General features: G+C 38.4%; 1 protein-coding gene across 2 annotated transcripts in view; it reads left to right on the forward strand.

Moving 5' to 3' along the window:
* The first annotated feature begins 20730 nt into the window (after positions 1 to 20730).
* ETV1 (ETS variant transcription factor 1) overlaps positions 20731 to 25119 on the forward strand; it is a 67858-nt gene continuing 63469 nt past the window's right edge. The window contains exons 1-4 of one of the 2 annotated variants that reach the window (XM_064444514.1): positions 20731 to 20930; positions 21488 to 21621; positions 22416 to 22503; positions 24289 to 24336. In XM_064444514.1, the coding sequence (XP_064300584.1) occupies positions 21577 to 21621; positions 22416 to 22503; positions 24289 to 24336 (181 nt within the window). In that variant the 5' untranslated portion in view covers positions 20731 to 20930; positions 21488 to 21576. The remainder of the gene's footprint in view (positions 20931 to 21487; positions 21622 to 22415; positions 22504 to 24288; positions 24337 to 25119) is intronic. The other variant, XM_064444513.1, reaches the window with a different exon arrangement.

Here is a 25119-nt window from a genome sequence, read left to right on the forward strand (position 1 = left end):
CTCTATTTTATTTACCTCTGTGCCACTATATTGCATATTTCCTGAAGGCTTTCCTTTGGAATAACTGATGCAAAGCAGAGTACAGGTATTGAAATTTATATTGAAGTTTATTGACATGTTATAAACTGTAGCAATTATTAGTTTGCAACATGACAAGACACCCCTGAGATAGGGATATATATCTCTAACACATCTATGCCATTTTCATGACACCACATTATTTTTGCAACGGAATCCAATTCACTTTCCTCTGCATATCCTCAGCAATTTACTATGGACATGCCCAGTGAAACACAGGGCCATAGGTCTTTGAAGCTTGTCTGAAGGACAGCATCTTCAGAGCAAAAACTTCACAAGATTGCCTGGTATCCCTTTGTTTTAGCCCTGTCCTTCAGAGAAACAGTACTAAACTGAATTCTTACTGCAAAAATGTCTTTCTGTACAGTGTGCATCCTCAGTGAAACAGTAGCAAGCTTCTTATTTTGACTAGTTTATGCTAAGAGTTAACAATTACTGGAAGCATGTTTATGGTACGTCAAAAGCCAAGATAGTTGAATATTCAAAGCTAATGCATATGCTCTCCTCTTTGGCTTACTTTTTTTTTTTTTTTTGGTGGGGTGAGGGGGGCAGAATACAAATAAAGCACAACATGAAACTTAAATGGAAGAACCTTTAATAGTAGGTTAGTGATTGGGCTTAGAGCTAAATAGTCTCAGGAAATATATCTTCCATTCAAATCAAGTGTAAAACAAGCAGCTCCCCACCTTCACTTAAACAATGCTACAAATTTGAAATTCACTTACAAAGACAAGTTTTACTCTAATTCTTTCACAAAAATTAATGAGCAGTAAAGTGTACAACGTATATATAAACATTTTATAAGTGACATTAAGGTAACTATTCCTTAGAAAAGATGTACTGGAAGGGTGAAAAAATGGAGTGAAGGAAGGTTTCTTTTCATTGTGATGAAGCTCTTCTGAAGTTAACAGAAATGTTTCCACCAACTTAATATGGCTTTACATGAAGATCTAAGGGACAGATCAAATAAACTTGGTAACTTAAAGTGGGTGTAGATAGATTTGTTGCCAAAGTTGAAAATGATAAATTCCTACTTGTGCTCTGTTTCTCTAGAGGAAGTCAAGAGAACAGGCATCTTCTCATGCCTTTTCTCATGCATCTTCTCATCATTTTAAAGTTACCCAGAATGAGGTATCAGTGAATGCGTAGAATTGAAAGGACAGGGCAACTGAAGAGTCACTGTGCAACAAAGGTTAACTGGCATCCAGAAACTATGTTTTCTGCCAAAGCGGCAACGCCCACTCAGTCCAGTAAACCTTCCTAAAGCCTTCTCCTGAGAGGTAGGAGTTAGGTCCACAGCACTGCTTGTTACAGCTGGTTACGTCCCACATGTTGGCACAAACAAACCCGTCGTGACTTCACCTGCATGTGCCTAAAAAGCTGTGGTACTAAGGTTAAAACAAGTTCCCATGGTCTGAAGTGGACCGTTTTCCATGTATTTAGAGACCACATGTTGAATACGGTGTAATGGATTACAGTAATTTTTGAGAACTGTAGTCTTTTATAGAATTAGACTTGAAATACACGGTGATTATATTGTTTCCAAAAGCAATATACCAAAATTTTCCATGCATCTGTCTATCCGGTAGTTACAGTGAAGTTTTAGTCAGCCTACAAAGAACACTATTTTGGTATGCAATATCTATACATGGAAGTAAACTATTTGCTTCATATGCAATTATTATGCAATTATTTTTAAGATGAAGAGGTGTTTTAATGCTGAAGGTGAGAGGAGTTACACTTTCTCAAGTATTACACAATGACCTTTTTTTAAAGTCCTCTTAAGCCATCACTAGAGAGTTGATGATGCTCATAGAAAACACTCAATTATTGATTTTTAAGCACTTTTAAGATTCTCAAGATGCAGTTTATATGCTTGTATAGTTTAGAAGATGCACCACAGCTCATGCTTTGGAAAAGATGCCAGATATTTATGGTTGTATGTCACACATGACCTCCCAAGGAAGTACTCCTATAGTTGAAGTGTAGTCAAATCAGAAGAATAGAAAAGAGTGAAATGCTTTAGCAATAATTAACAGTATCTAAAAACATCAGTCTCTAAAAGCCAATAGACATGACAATGTGAAGCACAAATGGCCCTTTTCTTTCCATGTAATTTCTTTCTTAAAATATTTCTCAAAATCCTTAGAAATTCTGGCAGAAATGTAGACAGACATCAAGCCAAAAGAAGGTGTTTAGCCTGTAGCATACTGTGAAGTGTTTTTATTGTTGTTGCTATTAGTTTTTTGGGGTGTGTTTTTTTTTTAGGGCTTTTCTTTTTTCTTTCATTAAGAAACTTAATATACAGCACTTTTTCACGCAGGTAGTCATGCTGCAGTTTAAGACGAGCTGAAGTCTGTACGTGGTCTATTGAAAATCCATAGGAAGGAGTGCCTTTTTTATTTGCTTGAGCAGATGTGGGTTAAATTCCCCAAATAAGGAACACAACCTTATTCACATACATTAACAATAATGTTTTCTTCCAAATTGTTGACATTTAGGACTAGATCTATATTTGCCTTTGGGCTTCTGAATACATTGGTGATGCATAGCCCCTATTGATTTCAGTATGGGTTAGGAGACACATCCATCTTTAGACACATTTATATCTGTCAAAACACATAGTTTCAACTCTCCGAATATAAAGTATTTCCTTTCAAAAACATAGGGATTAAATACATTTGTTAATGAGTCATGGGAACAAAACAACTAAAATTTTATTTTTCATAAGTATAGATCTAAATAATTTTTTCAAATACTTTTAAAGTACTTAATCTCTAATTTTCAGTCTAAAAGTGAAGCTATGAAGAGATAAACTTTTATTAATGTATACTTTTTGACAAAATTTTAAAAGCTTACTTATATGCAAATACATGAAGTGTACTTAATGTTATTTTCAATTTCTGTTTGTAGTATGCTATCAGAAATATTTTAATAATTTTCTACTGGTTAACAATCTAGTGTCATAGAATTTAAATAGTTAACTAATTTTTGATGTGAGAAACACATTTGTTCACAGACAGGACTGAGGTGAAATCTTTTACTCAACATTTTGATTTTTATGATCAATGAGAATTTTAAAATTATGCCAATGGTTTTGCAGATTACTATAAAACCCAAATTATGGGCTAACTTCAAGTTTATTATTGCTATAAAATCTGCTACTTCTGTTAGAATATTTTTAAAGTCACAATTATCAGTTTTCATCATTGAATTACACTAATACTTTTATAAATATTTACATACATAATTATTTTTGCATTGCTTCTTTTCAGCAGAGAATGGGGTTGTGCAACATATCTAGGTGAATAAAGAGGATAGTTCAAGGACAGATAGAATGGTTTTACATGTCTAGACAGAATGGCCCATTTCAAGTCCATATATGTATAAAGCTGAATGTTTATTCAGAGATATCATGGGGAAAAACAACCATATGTGTGATTTCATGACTGAGAACTTTCCCTCACAGGCTCTTTATCTGCCTTGTTTCTTTCCAGCATCTATGTTGCAGTCTGTTAAAACCCTTGTTGGAAAAGGGATGCTTGTGTGCTTTGGCATGGCTGCTGGATACTGGATGGGAAAACCTTCCAGATGAATGGGGGGATTAGACCTTTCCCAGGAGCAAGTGGTCATGCACAGTTAGCAGAACCTTCTGGGATGCAGCATGGAGTAGTTGAGGTGCTCACTTTAAAGAATATTACTTATTAAAAAAAAAATCTGCCTTTAGAAATGTAAAGCTTTTAATTTTCAAAGAGGAGAAACAAAAAGCTCTCACATGGATGAGAAGTTGCAGGAAGTTCCCCTTAGGATATTGGCAAACTTGGGGTGTCACTGTGCAGATAAATAACACACCATTTTGTCAGATACCATTTTATGGTTGGCTGTGCTCTGAAGAATTGCTCCACTACTTAAGGATAGTACTTCAAAAAGTAGATCTCACTGAAATATTTTACATAAAAAACCAAGAACCAAACCAAAAAAAACAACGACCCCACACACACACACATTCAGTTGCAAACAGCACAGATTGAATGTCTGTATGATGCTACCAAGGGTTGATCTCTGTTCTTAGGGAGGGACATGGCTGCTGTGTTGGAGGGCAGGGTGCTGCATAGCACACCTCCCTCTGACTGTTGTCTTATTATATGACAAGGAAAATGGATAATTCTGAATAGTATTGTCAGGCATGGGTTGACATCCTTATCACCCTCCTACTTTTATGTTGTCTGTCCCAAGTAAATCCCTCTCTAATCTGTTTTAGAGATCCCAGACTTACAGTCCTGTTCAATCTCTGTGTGGTATACTCGTTTATCACCTACAGAAATGAAGTACTGCCTCAAGTGAAGATTATAACTGAATGCAGTGGAGGCTTGTTAAAATTATCTATTCTGCTCTATTGCAGTTTCATAGCAGAGAATGGATGGATTAAAATGTGTGCTGATTACTATACAGCTGGGACTTTTTAACAAAACGGCTGCATACTTGTGGTATGCCGAAGAGCTAAGCTATGTTCTCAGAAGCACTTAAACTGAGAATCTATGAGGACTCTCACTTGCTGGGGTGAGGTCCCAGCTTCGGTCCCTTGGCACGCTGGGCTGTGTTCCTTGTGTGTGGGTGATGTTTCTGGGGAGCATGGGAAAGTTCTGGGATTCTCTTTGGTTTGATATGGTCAAGAGAAATACAATGCACTCTGCCGCTTTTTGCCTCATTTATTCCGACGTGCTTGTTCTGTTCAAATACAGTAAAATAAAGATATACCATATTGCATAAAAACCTCACAAACATTTGAATTGCATCCTCTCACTTTAAGGAATTCATTTACTCCAAACACTAGGCAAATTAGGTGAACTGGAACATACAATTAACGCAGCTTGCCAAGCTGAACTGAGCTCAACCCTAAATATGGTCATTGCTACCACCTTGTCAGTAGCATGTGGTGTGTGTGAGCTGAGTTCTACCATCAAAACTCATTTTTGAAATGTCGAGGATAAGTTTGTCCTGTTACCTCCATCAACACTTTTCAAAACTTTTCACTGAAATTCTGAAGAATATATGTAGGTCTTAAGCAAAATTTCTGCCCATAAAAATGTCAAGTACCTGTTATTTTGGATATGCCCATTCCATCTGACTGTCTAGTGTTGATGTGATGACATTATTTTTACTGCATGTGCTCTTTGTTTTGCCCATCTCCTCGGGGGAAAAAAAAAAGTAATTCCTGTAAATCAGCCTACTCAAATGATATTCTACACCCGCTAACACCCTCACTCCTTTCAGGACAATGTTCTTCCTCTTCCTGGTTTCAGTGAAACTCAAGGCTATAGGAAAATTAAAAATTTGCCTTCTGTCCTTTGGTACAAAACTAAATAATCACGTATGACAAGGATGTGCTTTCCTAGTCCCATCTCAGGACCTCTAGAGCCCACTAGTATTAGTTACACTGGGCATTACTAAGGACAGCCCTCTAGCTGTCATACTAGACAAAAAATATCCTGAGCTTGTTCTGCATAGTTGCCATCTCTATGGAAATTTTAGTTAGAACAAGAAAATCGATATGAGTTAGGCTAGAAAAGCAGACTAGTATCAGTCATTAACATGAAAATAAAACCTGTTGGATCAAATTTGTACTGACAAGGCAAATTTTAGTTTAGAATTAGTGAAATGTGCTCTGCTCCAAGGGTGATTCGCAAAATTTTATGAAATCTTAGCCTTTTTTCTTTTTAATTTTCCTTAAAAATAAAAAAGAAAGGAAGGAAACAGAGCAGATCCCTTCAGGTCATGGCAAAAGTCATGCAGCTGATGTCTGTGGAGTGAATGAGTGAATTGGTCAGCTCTTGCAGTTTTCCAAATCTCTTCTTTAGGGTTGCTAGATGTGGCTCATTTGATATTTAACATTTTTGATAGCTGTTTCTTTTTTACTATAACAGTTACTATACCACTGTTTAAAAAAAATACTGCTATTAATAAACAGCATATGACACTACCATCATCAGTCTAAATAAGCAAGATACTACTTTTTTATTTTTTTAACTTATCATTCTGCTATTTACTAATTTATCTTAGTGATAAATAGGATGAATGTGATTTTGTATTCCTGCTGAGGTGAGTTATGTTTAGTTGTTTCACTCTAAAGCTATGTGTAGTATTTTTGTAATGGTTGATTCTGGAGATGTTTGTACAGATAAGAGGGCTTCTGAGCATGTTTCTATATACTTATATTGCACCATTAAACATTCAGAACAGCAGATGATATCCATATGGAAAGCGTGACAAATATAAGAAATGCTATATTCAGACAGAAAAAAAAAAATTTGTGTTCAGTGGTCTTGCAAAAGCACCACTACAGTTGGCAAGAGTACTTTTCTTGTTGACAGTCTTTGCTCAGAAGCCTAAGCCTAAATGCTCATCAAGACTGAACTGCACTCTTGCCTTAGAAGTGTTCCCCTTGGAAAAGCTGAGGGATGTTTGTCAGACAGTACTGGCAGCACAGATTTCTCTGCTATATTAAACCTAATATAAAACTGCTACTTTTTAAATGAGCAATGTGGATACTTCTTTGAGTTGCCATTCCAGCATTTTCCCAAAGCGTTCAGTTCCCTACAAGAAACTGTCTTTTCATTGTTGGTTTTTTTTTTTTTAAGTAAATGCCAGAAGTATTTGGTCTCTCTTAGCTCTGAGCAGGGAGGTGCTTGTGATTTCAGGAGAAAACTCTGAATTTAAGCTCTGATAACGGCTCTCTGATTGACCTTGCAAAATTTCATAGGCTGCACAACCCTGTAAGCTACATTTAGCTGACTGCCTCACATGCAATAAAAGACCTATTGCTAAAAAGAGCCACAGAATAAGTGAGAAATATTTAGAAGTTATAATAAATTATCTCTAATACTCTTGACTTACTCTGCTGTTGCAGCAAAGTGGCATGGAAAGACTACTGAAGGGCCTAAGCTAGTTTATGCAGAAACTACTTCTGTATCATCAGATGCCTTCTGGAGAAGCAAAAGCCACTAGGAAGCAACCATTAGTTGGAAAATGGTGAAATCAAATCCCTTTTCTAAAGCTGTCGAAGGAATTTTATAAACACTGGCCCAGTCTTTTGTGACATGAGATCAAGTCCTTTCTTCAGCTCTGAAGAAATCAGTGCAGTCTACAGTTGCCCTTTTCTAGTCAGGAGGAAAGCTAAAACAATTACAGAAGCACTAGTTCAATCATCCTTCGTTACTGTACCGTATACTGGAAATTAGGCCAGCATCCCTCTTTGCAGCCACTGGTCATTCTGGATTAAAACTATGTGAATAATTCACTTTTCTTGGGGCAGCTCCAAAAACTTGAAAGGTAAATTTATTTCACAGCAGCTAAAATATTTTTTATAATTCAGTTATCAAGAATATCTATAAATGTAAATCCTATCATTTAGGGTAATTTGAAATATTTCTAACTATTATTTTAAAACATTTTTAAAAAGTATCAAGGATATTTCTAGAAGAAACCTAGTATTTTTAAAGTATCAAAACAAAAACGTTTTGATTTGTTCAGACTTGGGTGGTGGGCTTTTTCATTTGGTTGGGGTTTTTTTTAATGGGAGGAAATCAGGAATACTTGAAAAACAAATTAGTGATACCTGTAACTGGACTTCTCAGATGAAAAAAAACACCTCATCTAACAAATTTAACTGCGAACCAGGATATGATGTGGAAAGCACCAGAATGTCTGCTACATGGAGTATCCAATCTACCACCTTTAAAAGTGAAGCTGCCTCTCAATCATCCATCCACCATTTTTCATTGGTTTACTTATTATCAAATATGCAACAGCACACAGGAAATGTACAGTTTTGTGAAGGATGATTTAAAAACAACAAATATATCTGTTTAATGGCTGTGGAATGGTTTTAAAGTCATGATGGTAACCAAGAATTTCACAGATGAATTACTATTAGAGAAGAGAGAGGATCATATTTAGAGCCCATGGACTGAGTAGCTTTAATCCCCCCCAATTCTCAACAGTATACAATACACAGTGATAAAGAGAATGAATTGAACTAATAAAAAACTGAATTAAAGCAGTAATAGAAGAAGTTATATGTATGAGCTAAGGTCTCAAACGTATTTCAAGTTCATGCTGAGGGGCTGCTCCACACCCAACAGATAAGACAAACCAAAATTAGAGATGCCGAATGGTCCTGCTTAAACTATTAAAGCAAATGAGATAGTCACACATTTCTCAATGTTCAGCATCATACTCAGATAATCTATCCAATTTTTTTCATTAACTGGTAAAATTCAAGGCCAAGTAAATGGTCTGCAGGCAATTCATAATAGCTTCTAACAGGTTCAGATCATGGAGGTGCCCACAGTAAGAAACAAAGAAATCCTCTTTTCATGATCTGTTACAGAAGCAAAAGGCTAGAGCCAAGGAGAATAGATCTGGTAAAACGAGCCAGCACCACAAAAATAAAGCTTGGGGTAATTTGCAACATCTATTAACAAAATATATTTTTTAAAAGTCTGGGAAGTTCTCTACTTTCTGAAAACTTCCAAATTTTTTTATATATATAAAAAAGGAAGAAAATAAAAGGAAGCCATATTGATTTCTCAACTTGCCATATCCTTTTTTCAAAATTTTCTTATTTCCTCTGGATGACAAAATAAGATTGTATGTGCTTAAACCTAATAAAGGAATGGTGGAAGAAGAATGTCTTGGCAAACCTGTAAGTCTTTGGCTTCTACATGCTGGTACAAGACAGAAAGAAGAACGGGAGGATTTCTAGTCCCATTTTTAAACTTGGGATATCTTTTAGGATCCTGATATAGCCCTTTTAAGTAAGAATGTTTTTTATAAATGCCATTTTTGAAATTAAATTTTAATTCTTTTATACCTTTGGAGAAGCAAAGTTTCAGTCAAGTCTTCAAGCTGAGTCAGAAACCATAGTTCAGAAAGAAATCTAGGCAAAGTTCCCTATGAAAAAGGTTATATGCATAGAATGAGTACTCCGATAGACCAACAGATTCTTTCACAATTCTCTTCAGACTGTGAAAGGAAATGTGTTTTTAACCAGCTAGTGCAAAGGGCTTTAAATATAGGCAAATTCTTCTATATTCGTGTCCATGAAAATGAGCACAAGCATATGGAGATCTAAAGTGCCTAGGAGATATCAAGTAGGTGAATAGAAAACATTTAGTCTGGGTATGCGTAGAAAGTTTGGGTGAAGGAAGTTTCTTTAAAGAGGACACTGAGCTGGGGCTTGTTTAGCAATACCTGACTTGAGAACAATTACTCTTTGGATGATGAAGGCATTTTTGTCTTATTCAAATGCAGACTTTTGGCAGAAAGTGGATTCATCTTGCTTTTGATCAAGGTAAGAGATGTTTTGGTCATAATAAATGACATAAATGATAAATTGAAATTTGACTTACCACATAATGGATCATGATGACTGTAACTGTTGTTTTGCTACAAGTTGGTGGGATTGTGGAAAAAAAAAAAAAAAAGAGTCCTTTTAGTTATGTTTTTTATAAGCAGACCTTAGAAAGTTGGAAAATTGTTTTTACAGACCTAAAAAAATAAATAAATCTCGTGGTATGTATTATAAGGTTGCTGACTGATATTGCTGAGGGAACAAAGTATTTTCGTTCCTGAAATGATAGGATCTATGGAAGATGTTTTCTTCAGCCTAAACAACAGATTGGTGTGTCTCCTCCTTCTGCTTTTTTTTTTCTAATTTTCAGTGGTACGTTTGAAATAGAAATGCTCTTAAATTGTTCATGAGTTTTGAACATTCAGAATTTCCAAACACTTGCTTCCCTGTTTTTTAAGGTTGGTCTTTCTTCTTTTCCCTCTTTTATTCTATAAAGATGTAGAGTACAAATCAAGAAATCTTAATTATAGATATATTTATGCTAGTTCTTTATGGGAAATTTTCAGCTCCATTTAATAATAAAAAGGTGTTAATACATTCCCGTATGAATAAATGTGGGAAGATGCCAAATGAGAGGGAGGGCAGAGAGAAGGGCATTTTCCACTGCCACAATCATTTATCATGTGACAATCATTTATCTGACATTGATTGTCTTTAAGAGCTGACACCTCCTATTTTAGAGAAATAATTTCTATTTTTGCTTTCTTTAATTTTTCAAGCTCTCAGCTTCAAGGCTTAGTTTACTTTTTCTCTGGTTTTGCTGGTCTGGATTCACTATTTAACTCTGGAATAGGGATATGTTCTTTAAGGACACCCATATTTTTACTGTGTGATTCAGCCAAAATACTTAGATATTCTGTCATGTTACCATTACGATTTGTTGATGGCTTTTTGAACTAATTTGACTTTACGTATATAACTGTGGCATCCTTGCTGGCAATACTTGGAGCTGAGTTGCATTATGCATGGCTCTAACAATTTACTCATTGCTTAAGCTTTTAAGCGTTATCCAAGAATGTCCTAACAAACAGACCCAGTATCTGTCAGGTACACAATTTTTACTATCCTAAGGGTAGAATTGTTAATGGAATGCTTAGGTTTTGAATAACTTTAGGTGTGTCTGTTTGTATAGGTGCTACTTTGTGTATATTACTGCTCCTTTGTGTCATCCAAGGAACTAGTACCAAAAGATGGCATCTTCATCATGATGACATTAACCTCCTTGGGAGGTAAGGAAGTTTTTCATCCTGTATCTTTTAGTTTTTGAAATTAATATTTTGACACCCTATGAAGAGATCTTGACAGTAAAGGGTGGCATTCAGTAAAGAATGAGGCAACAAAATAATTGTACCAACTTAGAAGATTGAAACTCCTCCTTGGAAGGTTTTTCTTTGACTTGTAGTCCAGTGCTAGCCCACAAACACTTGTTACATGTTTTTTGCCATGAATTACATTTACAAAATGTAATTTAGTAATCAGAGTTGATAAAACAAATCAACATTAGGAGAAAGCAAGAAAGAAAGTTCCATAATTTAAGGTGTGTTTTCCCTTGTATCTTCCCTGTGTGGGGGGAAAAAAAATCACAATGACTCAGGGGACTGTGTTTCGTAAATTTGAGCTTTCCTTTGTAAGATGTGAATAGAAGCCAGCTTTCTTCCTTAGGCTATCATTGAAAGTATAGTGATGATAATAGAAAGAGTCAACAGAATTTGTAACAGGAACATCCTGAATAAAGTACCAGATTTCAGAGATTGTAACCTTAGCTATAAGGAGTCTTACATTCTTATGGTTTTCCTGAAGTGAATCTACAATCTAAGGACTTTATGACATTCTGAGCTTCTGTTCTTATTTGCATTGGATTCTAACTGAATGAGAAGTTTTGTTTGTTTGTTTGTTTGTTTTTTGTTTTGTTTTTGTTTTTTTCTTAAATATAGCCTGGCCCTGTTCACAATGGGATTCCAACATTTCCTGTTAGAATGTGATTTACCAGGAATTTAATTAATCTCTAGTTCAAACTGTACTGCAGGCCTCTAAAATTAAAATGAAAAATAAACATAGCAATTAACATTGAAAGAGAGCTAAACTTAGCACTTGAAACTAAAATTACAATATATAAAGATGAACCCAAACCAAAATTGAAAAAATGAATACCACTGAAGCCTATTATGTTCAAAAGCCAAATATGATTACTGTATTTTAAACCTTAGGTTAAGAAATAAAGTGGATCATGATATGAATGGCATAATGTAATTACATAATATAAGTCCTATCAGACATAAACTGTACCTTTTATATTGCTCTTTTTCTGAGAGATGTTTATTTCTTCTCCTTCCCTCTTTCTCAACCAAGATGTGATTTCGAAACACAAGCAAATAAATGTCAAACCCTTCTGCCTCTATTCTGCCATTCCACTTCTGAAATTCTGCCAAACTGAAAATTTCCATTCAGACTGACTGGCATTTGTTGAACCGACTTTTTTTTAAATTATTATTATTATTATTTTATTTTAACACTCTTTTTCAAAAGTAGTGGAAACTTTGTGCAACCCTTGCTGTGTCTATGCATGACATTTTAAAAGCAGCTGCTTCTGCGGATCTTTTTCACAATAGTACATTTTTTCCTGCAGACGCTCTGAAAACCCCTCACAAAAAACTTCGGTTACTTGTAATTCTTGGTCTTTGGTGTTTCCAAACTCGTTATGTAGAGCAGGTTCCACCCACCTTCATACCATGCCAACCTAAGAAATACAGAGACCAAATAAAAAGCTACAGTAAAGAGTAAATAAGATCAGTGGAAAATTTGTTAAAATCTCTACCCCCTCCTCCTCCTTTAAAACAAAACAGGAGATTGTACAGACTTTGGCTTCAAAATCTCTGCTCTGCTACTCAGTTATGCTTTTTTTAATTATAAAAATGAAGAGGTAGAATAATATGCACAAGGAGATAGATGGAGCAGAATGGCTTGTGAGGAATTCCTAACGTAAAAAAGGCTTTTCACATTTACTGTAATTTCTCCAGTCTGCAATATGTTAGGAAGAAACATACCACCATGAAATGTCACTATGCTACAAGAATCTTTCTCGCTCTTTGTGGACAGTACACACGCTGTTTGCTTATTAAGGCAGCAGACAGTTCTCAAAAGAGGTACTATTTTAGTTATAGAATCAATTTTTAAAATATACAATAATTGAAAGTCACGAGTGAATTCTTCTATGGTTGTGCAGACCTGAAAAGTCAAAAACTGTGTGGATCTGTAGCAAGATATTTCAGAGCACAAGATGCTCCTTTTCTGGGCAGCTTCCTTTAAGCTGCAGTCATTGCATCTTTTTTACTTTCCTACGGTGAATCTGTAGCTGGAACAGCAGCAGCAGCAGGTGGGGCTAGACAATATTTGCCCTGTTTGGCCCTTGTAGCATATAATGGAGCTTCAATTCCACCTCTGGCTTTCCAGTTTCATTTTTTTGTTTGTTTGGTTGAATGCAGGAGATTTTAAAATATAATTTAGTCTTCAAAACAGACAAAAAATCTTTAGGGCAAAATAAAATCCAATATGAACCAGTAATTTAAAGAGAAGAATGCCTTATTAAAACATGATACTTTAAACATGAAATTCCTAACATTCAAAGATTGCATGTTCTTCCCTTCTCCCCTCTTTTTCAAATACTGAAAACTAATGAATTGCAAAGTTGCGAATGATGGTAACCTTGTGCACTCTATGTGGAAGAAGCCTCTAAACTCAGAGCTGAGTTTAGTGACCCAATATAGCTAGGTCACAGAAGCAATGAAGTCCTTGAATATGACTGAAATCCTCCCAGCATGCAACATTTGTCCTTCTTATTGATCCTCGGTATATTCACAAGAGCCTAATTTTCCTTTTCTGAAAAACAGGGGTAATTGTGCTTTCCGATCTTGCTAACAGATTTTGGGAGGTGCAAATGAAAGTTTTTAAGCACATTAAATTCACTGAATGAAAAGATTGCTTCCTGCTCCTAAATGCTCTGTGCCTGTTATGTTTTATAATTCTAAGGGTTCAAATGTTACTGTGTTGGTATATCCTCTGTGACATTTATTATTTCTGTGAAGGCTTGCATAACTCATTTTGGGGGACTCTTGCCTGTCGTTCCTGTACAACCTACTCCTTTCATACACATAATTTTAGGTTCCATTTTTAGGTGATTTCTTCCCACCTGGAATTTCTTTCCAATGAGGAATTTACCACATGGCTAAAATAGTTGTTTAGTCCTCAATCTAAACCTCGCTTTCAAGAAAATATTAGCTTTTCCAAGTCACTGCCTACCTGCAATTTTCTTATCTCTGAACTTCACTTTCTCTTTCGGTACATCTGCCTGCACATGTTATGTAGTGCTACCAAGGACTAGCTCCTTGTCTGTACTGCCATCTTCCCCCGGTTTCCATGCTCTCCTCAATCAACTCTCATAGAAGCACTGTGCCTTTGGCTCTTTGCAATGTAGTTTACCCTAACTGCGATGTTGCCTGCTCTAGGTAGCTGTCTAATAGCTGTAATAGCCATACAAGCAATAACGAAAGCCTGCAGTGCCCCACATCTGCTACTTTCTGCTTTGTATGGGAAAAGTTCCCATGGAAGGCTCAGGGACCTTGTGTTCTTTCAAATGCTGCGTTAAAACCTCTGGTTTAAAATGCTTCTGCCTGACACAGATAGGTGCCATAACTTGCTACTGCCAATTCGTTACCTCTGCCTCTCAAGGATGGTGGTTTTGGGGGAAGGAGGGAGGACACATTTTCATTTCTGTTTAATGAACACACACCTCTGCTCTCTAGGGCAGAGTCTGGCATCTTTGTTCAGCACCTTCACAGGCACAACAGAGCCCTGCTGCAGGGCTGGCATTCTCAGCATCTGAAAATTACAGAACGGATTATAATATGGTAAAATTGAGAACATAAAATAAATGACCTGGTCATCCTTACGGAAGTTAGCATATTCTTTTTCCCCTGCATAACCTCTCCATAACACATACATGCTCCCTACTGCCAATAGACACCAAAAATTAATTCCTCACCTGAACACAAATGGTAACACATACCTCTTACCCTCTTGCCAGCAAAGCAGCTTCCTAATTAATTGGAGATCGGGGCAGGGTTTGTCTCTTGAAACAGCATTTACAGAAAATATGTTTTTCAACTAACATCATGGTTTACCTAAGTCGTCATTATTTGTTTCTGCTATTAAGACGAGTCTTTACTATTTAGAAAAGCATTAAGAAACATTATTCACTGTCTTTTAATTTTTTTTACTTTCTATAAGTAATCTATGTCTGCTTTTCAGTATCTTGTTATTTTATGTGCTTGGAGCTGGGCTTAGATTTTGTCCTCCTTTGACTCTAGTATTGTTTCTCTTGGAATACTCAAATGTTGTATTCAGACATCTGAGGTTAAGGATGGCAGGCATGCGAAAACAAACCGTTAGGTCTTAATGGTTATAGGTGTTTATGATTTCCCATGTGTGTATGTAGCTCCAGATGGGAAGACTGGGTTATAAAGAGGAGAGGGTCACAGGTAGTTAACGTACTAATAGTGTGGGTATGATAATGCAAATAATATGATATAGTACCAGTATAGCCATTGGCTGCTAATAGTAATAGTTCTGATCATCGCTGTAACTGCTAAAATTCATAAATGAACATTTGTAGGGAGAGGTCATATTTATATTAGCTCAGTTGATGCAGTTACTAAAAAGGAGTACATAAGCTTAAGGCCCTTCTTTGGGTCCAAAAGCTTGTTTGGTTTTTTTTGTCATTATAGACACTCATTTAATAAATGGCACTGCTTTTTCCTACAGACCTCTTGCTGTTATGTTAATATCTGTGCTCAAGCTCTGAGCATGTCTAATAGTGATCTTGAGTGAGAGTCTGTAATTCTGAAAGGGCACTTTGTATCATCTTTGTGTCTTCAGCATTTCAGGCTGTCAGGAGAGCTTAAATCATGACCAAAGCCATTTAAAGTGTACTGAACAACTTCTAAACAACAGATTTTCCAGCAAACTTAGTAAACAAAATATTTAAGCATCTCTCTTCCTTTTCCTTCCTTCATGTTTGTCTTAGACTATAACTGTATCAGGAGATTTGAGATTTTCTACAACCCCTATAAACTATAGTGGGGCAGAAATCCCACATAAAGTATGTGAAGGATTCTGAAGTGTTTGCATGATTCTCTCTTGGTATTCATAAGGGAGGACGTGCAAATTAAAGCCATCTGTGAGATTAGGGGTTGTGCACAAATTCTTTGACTGGCCTGATATCCAAATGACTTCTAGGCTACTTCATTATCACTTAATCATGGCTGGCCATTTTGTGAGTGTAATTGCAAGGAGAGCAAGCTGGGGACTTCACTGACCCTGCAAGAACCTACATTTACATGTTTTTACTTGGTTTGTTCCTCCAGTGACTCATACATTGCTGTCTTAGGTCCTGGGCTAGTGTCTTTTTATATTTTATTTTTATTTGCTCAGTTGGTCAGGAAATGAGCATTGTTGAGATGGGATAGTGATAATTCATATGAGTCAATCAAACTGTCATTTAACTTGTTCTCTGGTAGTTTGTGGTAGAGGACTGCTTACTGCTTTGGTTGTGAACGGTATGCAGAGCTGACTGTTGTTTCCTGGGCATCAATTCACAGGTCTAGATGACCTTCTCCTGTTTGGTAGCAACTTATTGAAGTTACTGCTTATGTGTAGCACAATTTTTGCCTTTCACTGATTCAGAGGGAGCTAGATTAGGACAATCCAAGGAGCTGGGTGCAGATAGGATCTCCACAATCAATAGCAATAGGCTTTCTATTATTTTTAGCAGAACTTCTTAAGTGAAGAAAGTACCATGGTCTCACTTTATAGGTACAAAAGCCCCAGTGAGATGACAGGGGTAGCCTGTGCAGGGATTACCCAGAAGACTACTATCAGAGCTCCAACAAATGGGCCATTGCTCTGAGAGCGCTGCCAAGCCTTCTCCTTTCTAAAGATTTACAGTCAAACCCAAGTTTGAAGTCTTGGTTATGATGAAGGCTGAAAATACTATTAAACTACTTTTACTTTTCATCTTTCTGCAATAGAAGACTTGTTTGGACTTTTGGTTTCTTGCGATATTTGTGGAATATCTTAATTTTAGCTTTCCTGGCTAGCATAATTTTCTAGTACATAAATGTTTACTGAAAATTGCCTTGCGTTGCATTATCAGGTAAATGGACATTTCGATGCAGTTACTTATGGAGGCCTCTAGGTTTGTGCAATGCTAGTTCTAAATTGCAATGGTGTATGCAATGTGTTATTAATCCATATGTTAAAAACAGTCAAACTGAGATTACTTTGTTTTCTTTCCTTCTTTCTTTGAAGATCCTTGTTTGCCTGTACTTTTAATTCTACATCTGATAGTTTAGCATGTGGATATAATCATCGTGTGTTTTATTCCTACCGGTACTTTCCTTTTTCCTTATCTAAGGTTCAATCCTGGATGCTGCATTTGAATCAAAGGTTTTACAAAAAGCCATGCTGTTGGGCAAGCATCTGCTGTTCCTCTGTTTTTTTACTTTTTAATTTTGCTATTATTTACTACTTTCTTCTATGCCAGTAGCATCATGATAAAATAAGAACAGTTAACCTGCTGAAAAAGTCAGAATCAGGAGGTTAAAATGTGATCAAGGGTTAATTTACCAGACAGAAATCTCAGTAGGTTTTCATGATTTTGCTGTAGTCAGTCACATACTTAGTTCATATTTTATTGAGTCTGCTATAGACTATGTTTTAAAAGTTGCTGCGCAACACTTGTTTGGATTGACAGCATCCCTTTTGTTGTATATCAGGCCCATAAGTACATCACATTTGCTGGGGAAATGCCTGGAAGGAATGGTTAGGCTAGACAATTTCAGAAAAACAAGTGGTATTTTTTTTAACTTAATGTTAAAAAATGTTTTGAAATTTACTGGCCTATTATATTTCCGTTTTGACCATCCTTTTTCTGAAGGATTTTCTTTGGTGTAAGCATAATTTTATGAAGGTGTCCAAAAGGTGGTGGTTTTTTTTTTAGCATAAAGCATCTTTGAGTGTAATTTTCTGCCTTGTTATCAAGTCAGTTCATAGGTTTTTTTTTTTTGTCATATTGAATTTAGATTTTATCATTCTGGATTATGATGGTTTATTTCCTTATTTGAAAATGTGGTTAAATTCTTCTCACATTTTCCACGAGAAACCAGTGTTTATCAACTCTTCTCTTTGCTCTGCCTCTCTGGATTTACTTCTATTTTTTATGTTACAGTAATTATTTGTTGCTCTATAGTGTGTCAAATCAAGCAAGAAATATGTATGCCATTGTCCTCTTTCAGATAAGTGTGTGAAGTATATATTGCCGTTATGAAATGGAAATGATATATAATTTTCAATATATAGAGAAGCTGTATGGTGTAATTGAACATGTCTGTTTCTAAAAGAAAACAAGCATCTTGCCTCTAGAGCAGTACCATTAGAAAAGCTGATTTTTTTTTTTAAGCAATTTTTTTCCAGTAAAATAAATTCGGCACACTCTTAAAATATTTTCAATTTGGTAAAAACTGTTCAGTGTTTTCAACTGAAAAAGTAAAGTGATTTTGAGGTTATATTTTAGTTTTCTAAAAGGATTATTTAAAAAGGATATTTAAGACTACTGCTTTCTGAAAATAGTACTTAAAACATAAAAAATTTATTAAAGAAAAACAAAACAAAGTTGCAAGAATTTTGACAAACATGCAAAATTACAAAATAATTACTGTGGCTGCACCAGTTTAGATGTAAGACAGGTATGTCCAGTGACGGTACAAGACTGCATTTCTGCGCGCAGACCTTGGAGTGGGTTGCCAGTAGATATGTGGGTGGATTTTTTCTTTTTTTTCCCCTGTAAGCATCTACCTCTTAATAGTTAATGAAGTTTCCCTGAGTACCACTCAGCACAGTGGATGAACAGAGAGGAGGATAAAGAGGGCTTCAAAATAGCTTTACTCTTCCTTTCCTCCCCAGCATGTGTGTAAGGGCCGGACCAGAGGAAGAGGGAAGGAAGAGGGAGGTGGTGTGAGGAGTAACAGCAAGCAATGCCCTGTGTCTCCTGCCAGGACACCTCTAATGTACGGCTTCCCTGGGAGTTACAGCCCAACAGGGAGCACGGAGAGCTTGGCTGTTGCAGAGTGGTGACGTCCTCTGGCTCCATAACCTGGGATGCCAAACCTGTGGCCATGGGGTGGAAGGAGGCCACGGTGCTATGCTTAACAGCCTGTGAGGTGCAGGCTATGGTGTAGGGAAGCGCAAGATGGGATCCAGCGGTGCAAGTTTTACAGATGGTACCTAATACCTGGTGGGTCAGAGGTCCCTTGGAAACTTCAGTTGGGGCTGAATTAATTAGCTTGTCTGGCTGACACCCCAAAAAATTTTAGAGCCCCGTTTAAGGATAAGCCAATCCATCGCAGATTTTGGTTTAAAAGGAGTACACAGTGAACTCTGATGCTTTGGGAGCTGCTTGACAGGCTGGTCAGCAGGGTAGGTTGGAGAATGGGAGACAGTAGCTTCATCAGTTCTGCTGATCCATGGGTTAAAGTGGCCACGTGCTCCCCAAGGACAGATCTGTAGCCGCAGCCTTCCCACAAGGCCATCATCCCTGGCTCAGCAGCTGCTCTATTCTAGGTATGGGTGTAAATAAGAAAATCATGGCCTCGTTATGCAGGAAATTTCATTTATACCTGGAGCATTTGGTAGAGTTTTATTCCCCTGTTATATCACAAAAGTGGATGACAGGAGCAGCAACTTAGACTTGGCCAAGAACACAATAAAATGATTATAGGTTTATACAACATTTAGCATATCATTACTTTCCTGTAATTCCAGGTGTGCTGGGGTGTGTGTGTGTAAACAATCTGCTGGTGGTGGACGTTTTCCCTGACAAGGCGGTATGGGAAGGACAGAAGCGGCAGACACATGGTGCTTCCCTCTTCCTTGGCTGGACAGGACAAGTAGCAAGTGAGTATGAACAGTGAGATCAGAAAGGAGGAGGGGAAAAAAAAAGTTGTGGCAGAAAGTAATATGCTCCAGAACAGAGTGTAGGGAAACAACTGTAATTGTCAAAACAAAGTGGTACAGAAGAAGTAATCTGAATATTAATACCACTGCAGGCAATTTATGCAAAAGCAGGTTTCTTCAGTTGCCTTTACACCCTTAGCTATAAAAAAAAGCCTCAGAAAAGGACTGAGGGCAAACTTGGACTTGCTGGCTTGGGGCTCTGCCTGTTAATTGCTGAACTGCAACAGATCATAAAATCCAAAACTTCATATCTTGCAGCAAGACAGCATCATGAATAACTAAATTTACCACCTGATTCCCACGATACCTGGAATTCAGCGCTTAAAAAGAGGACAAATACAGCTGCTATATGAAACCACACAATCTGCTTTGGTGCAATTTGGCAGTTTAGAAAAAGCAGAGTTTTTGGACACAGCCCTCCAACAGCCACTCTATACAGGGAAAAGAAAGCTCACTTTCTTTGAGAAGTCCTCAGAAATCCTGAGCTTGATATGTCCTGGCACCACTGACCAAAAAAAAAAAACCCTAGATCCGGTGCCTGGATGCTGCCAAATTCTGTCCACAAAACCTAGAAATTATGTCATCATAGTAGAAATAACAATTGCTTTCTATGATTCAGCTAAAAGGAAAAAAAAAAAAAAGGCAGAAAGCAGCCACCCTGGGATGGCACCAGATCCTGACAGAGCAGCGGAAAGTCTCCGCCGATGTGGCGTGAGCCTCTGGCCGCGCTCACCTCCGGGCTCCCGCGAAGTTTTGCGGGACTGCTCTGCCGACAGAAAAGGCGCGTGGGGGGGCGTGTGCGTGGGGGGCGTTTGCTTTTCGGAGTCAGGGGAGCGGAACTTTTTTTTTTTTTTTTTTTAAATAAATTATGCGAGGGGAGGGTTTGTCCTGCCACCTGGGGGGTGTGTGTGCACTGGGGGGACACGGTGCGCCCGCAGCAGGATGCCGGGATCCGTGTGGCGGCACCGCCGCGTATCCGAGTTGCGATTCCCGACCCCCCCTTCCCCACCCCCCCACCTGGCAAAGGAGCCGAGGGGGAAGCGGAGAGACACCCCCACCCCCGCGGCGGGGCGGGGGGCGGCGGGGCCGGGGCGGGGGGGGCGGCGGTGCCGGGGCCGGGGCCGGGGCCGGGGCCGGGGCCGGGTCCGGGGCGGGCGGCGCGGCGATCCGGCGGGGGGCGCGGGGAGCCAATGGGCGGCGGGGATCCGCCGGCGCGGCTCGGGGGCCCCTGGAGGAGGAGGAGAGGAAAAACCACGGGATTGAGCTCTGTCAGTGGCGCTCGCTGCTTCCAAGGGGGAAGTGCCGGGGAATAATTAATGTTTTTATTAAATTTGGAGGGAATTTTTTGCAGCCGATCGCCGCGCGTGGCCTTCAGGTGGGTCCTCCCCCGCAACTTTGTCCGCCGCCCCGCAGGATCGCGCGGCGGTGGGCTGCAGAAGCGATCCCGGGGGGAGAAGGCGGCTGGGTGCGTGTGTGTGGGGGTGTGTGTGTGTGTGTGTGTGTGTGTGTGTGTGCGCGCGGTGGGGGGGGGGATGTGCTCGCGTGTGTGTGTGCGTGGCCGCGGCTGGCGGGCGCTGCCGCCGCCGCCGCCGCCGCCGCCGTGAGGTGCGCGGCGAGCCCCGCCGTTCGCCATTACGAGTTGGAGCACACGTTTGCGAGAGTCGGGGCTGCCACTCGCGCGGATCGCCCGGGGGATACGGCGGGGAGTGTAAATAAAACCCTGCCTCTCGCCTTGCTTTTTGCTGCTGCCTCGAAGTGCTTTTGCTCCGTGTTTTCCTGGCAGAAGCCTGTAACCCAGGTGAAGGCAGAGAGGGGAGGGTTGTTTTTATGAATGGGACTCTTTGAGGTTAATTAGCTATGCAAATTCAAGCAGTTCATTCATGGGTTGTTTTTTTTTTTTAAATCTAAAAGCCATCTTGTATTCCCCTCTAGGCTGACTGGAGTCCAGAGCCCGAGGAAATCTCCAGATCAAATGCCCAGTAAATAAAACACTGAGCTAAGACTTGTGGAAGAGCTGCAGAATGGATGGATTTTATGACCAGCAAGTGCCTTACATGGTCACCAATGTGAGTGATCAGTTCAAAGTTTGTGTTTATAAACTTGACTCCGACTTATTTCTGTGGGGGAGTTTTGCAGCCAGAGTTATCTGCTTTGTTACCGCTGTAGGGGCGACTCTTCATCTGGGAGTTTTGCCTGCAAGATGAGCCTATCTTCTTAGTTATTTCAGTAAAGCATCATGTTCTTTTAAAGGCAGTTTTGGGATGATTAAAAAATCATGCACATGATTAGCGGATGAGAGAGGCAAGAGCAGCAACAGCTGCATTCAAAGTTTCTGGCTGCGTTTGTTTGCCTGCAATGCTCAGAAGAATGAAGTTGAGGCAAACGTTAACATCTCTCTTCTTTTTTTTTTTCTTTTTTTTGTTTCAGAACTTTGCAAACAATGTTACAAGTAACACAGGGAAACAAAGCAGTCTATTATAATCTCATATCTGGGTTCTCCTGCGTAGCTTATGCAGAGAGGATTTATGTGCTATTGTGTAGGTTTGTGTACTTTAGATGCTAAAAATACACGGTTGGCATTGTGTTGCTGCTTGAACACATTATATACATATCTGTACAAATAGATGCCTACAAAGATAAATAGATATGTGTTGCTTTTAGACACGGGAATCTTCTGGAGGATGTTAGGTGCTCAGCAATAGCTTTTGCTAGAAATTGGAGGCTGCAAGACGATCATTTCCCTGTTTGAAAATGTAAAGAATTCATGCCGGCTTTGAATATTCTTCATTAAATGAAAAAAAAAAAAAACCACAACCCAAACCCTCAGATTTCTAAAGTAACTGATCTTTCCTGTTTATAGAATCCGCGTGGGAGAAACTGTAATGAGAGACCGACAAATGTCAGGAAAAGAAAATTCATTAACAGAGACCTGGCTCATGATTCAGAAGGTGAGGGCTTGTTTCCCCCCCCCACCCCCCCGCCCCATACTTACTAATGCAGAGAAGCTTTTTGAGAGCTATTTATTTATTTGTTTTGGAGATAAATATATCTAGATCAATCTGAATAAACAAGACAAGAAAATTGCATTTACTACTACAAAACAAACTGGCAGAGGCCATAAACTGATAAAGTTGATATTCTTTCCTTGATGTACCCTGTTGCATTTTAGGTACATGTGGCACACGGATGTCATGCACTGAGGCCAAGCCTTTGCAGCATCTGACGCAAGTCATGGCACCTGGCTTTTTCACCTTCAGGCCTCTTGAGATTCAGACCTTTCCTCATTTGTCCTGTCTTTTAACATCCTTTTCACTGGTGTGTAGTCACTGGTGGCAGCAGGAGCCAGAATGCCTGTGTGGAGACTTGGTTTTCACTCTAGCTTTACTGCAGAGCTACTAGTCAGGCTCCTGGTATCTGGTAGCCTGTTTCTGTTGCTGTGTAACACTGGTAGGGTTAAAAATCCTAGGAAATTCCGTTAAGGAAGTCTAGAGCAGACGAAGTTTTTGAGGGCCAAAGATTTGTAACTTAGTCCCATCAGTAGCCATTCCCATGACTGTAGCTTGAGAACTGTAGTCTAGCAATAGCTGTTAACACTTCTTTAAGTTACAAGATCAGTATAGATGCTACGCCTACACCGCTGTAAGTACGTAAGACATACAGGAAGGTACATAGTGGCCTACAACTTACCCCTCTATAAATCTTATCAGGGTGAGGACACATTGATACACTTCTCAAAATCCCTACTTAATTGTTTAGAAAAGTTCATTCTGGGGTAGATAGAAAAGAAAACAACTTTCTGATTTTCAGTTAAATGATTTCCCAACATAAACATGAGGTATCAGTCCACAGGATAAATGAATAGCCTCTGTCATATAAGTGTATGTAAATAGTTATCTGTCAGCATTCATAAAAGAGGAAGTCTCTCTCAAAATACAGTAAATTAAAAATAAACCATTTGTCAGTTCAAATATCCTACTTAGTCTTAGTAAACAGAATTTTCATAACTGAGTTTCTGAGCTTTGCAAGGGAGCTGAATGCTCCGCTGGTTTACACCCATTATAAGCAATTGATTTCAGTGAATTGCAAAAACAGATAAGCTGCTGCAAAACTCAGTCCATGGAGAAAGTGGTTTTACTTTAAAGAAGCACAGTGAGTACAGCATAGAGGAAATAGTGGTGATTCTCTTGTCATACAAAGTAAGACATAAAGGGAAGTACTAAAGGTTTCCCATTTCTTTTTGCTATTGCAGCATCTCGGGTCTTTGCTTCAAAAATTTTATATGGTAGTTACGACCCTACTAATAATAATACTCAGTCATTGCTCAGGTAGAACTCCTGTTGAAGTCCGAGAGCTTTATCTGGGGCAGATATAGCCCCAGATAAAGGAGGAGGCCTGAGCTGTGTAAGGAGAGATAGTTCCCCTGTAAGAAAGATCATAATTTTTAACTTTTCTATGTATTGCTGAATGAGCCTTTTACATTATAGAGCTTTGTTAAGATTCTGGTTATTATTTCAAGAGCTCATAAAACAATACAGTAAGTACTACTTTTTTATTAATAGGTGTAGAAAAATCATTAACTGCAACCCAAAAATACCCTCTTTGTCTGTACATTTGACTGCCAAAATAGAATTCACGTACGTTGTTCTTTAGGAAAAATATACTTTCAGACATATTTTAATCTTATGAAGAGATTAAAGGTGTGAGTCTTTTATCCATGTCTTCATCTTTTTCAGAACTCTTTCAAGATCTGAGCCAATTACAGGAGACATGGCTTGCAGAAGGTAAGGGAAAAAAACTGCTTGTAAAAAGAGGAAAAACAACTCTGGAGGGGGAAAAGAGAAAAAAAAAAAAGTCCTGAACTTGCTGTCTTAATGTTCAGCCCAATTAATTGAGCTCTAAAAGAGCCACCTCATGTGTCATGCATACATTAGAGCCTCTGATGAGTTTGTCTTTGGGGACTCTGGGGCTGCTCTACCCAGTGTCATCACAAATTACCAGGAGAAATTGCTTCCAGCTCACAATCACATCTGCTTTTGGCAAGAACTAATGCACCAAGACTTCAAGTTCTAAGCCTCTGTTCAGATTTTAATTGCAATTGATCAGGTTTATATTATTGTACCTCGAGAGACTACATACAGCCAGAACTGGGCTTGCTGTTTCCTTCAGAGCAGCACATATAATTATTTGGTGTTCTGGTGGAGTACTTTTCTGATGGCAGAAATTAGTTTCTCTGGGTTCATCGGGACGGGATGCTTCAAGATTTAAGTGCAAGTGTCTTCTTTCCACCTTGTTCACAACACAGAACATTAGGTGTGTATGGAATACTTAAAAAGTACTATTTCTTTTTTTGTTTCCAGAAACCTTTAAATATTTTGCATGTTATTTTTGTCTTCGTATTTATAGTTGTGAGATTGTGTACTGGGTGATTAGAAAACTGGCATCGGTCTGCTTTACACCTGCTTGTGCTTCTAAGTATTTCAAATAATCTTGCAGAGCACATGAAGAGAGGAGGTTTAAGAAAATAATGTAGAAATCTGAATTCAGAGTAGCTCTTGAGAGATTCA

The sequence above is a fragment of the Phalacrocorax carbo genome, chromosome 2 (assembly GCF_963921805.1).
Source record: "Phalacrocorax carbo chromosome 2, bPhaCar2.1, whole genome shotgun sequence".
Lineage (NCBI taxonomy): Eukaryota > Metazoa > Chordata > Aves > Suliformes > Phalacrocoracidae > Phalacrocorax > Phalacrocorax carbo.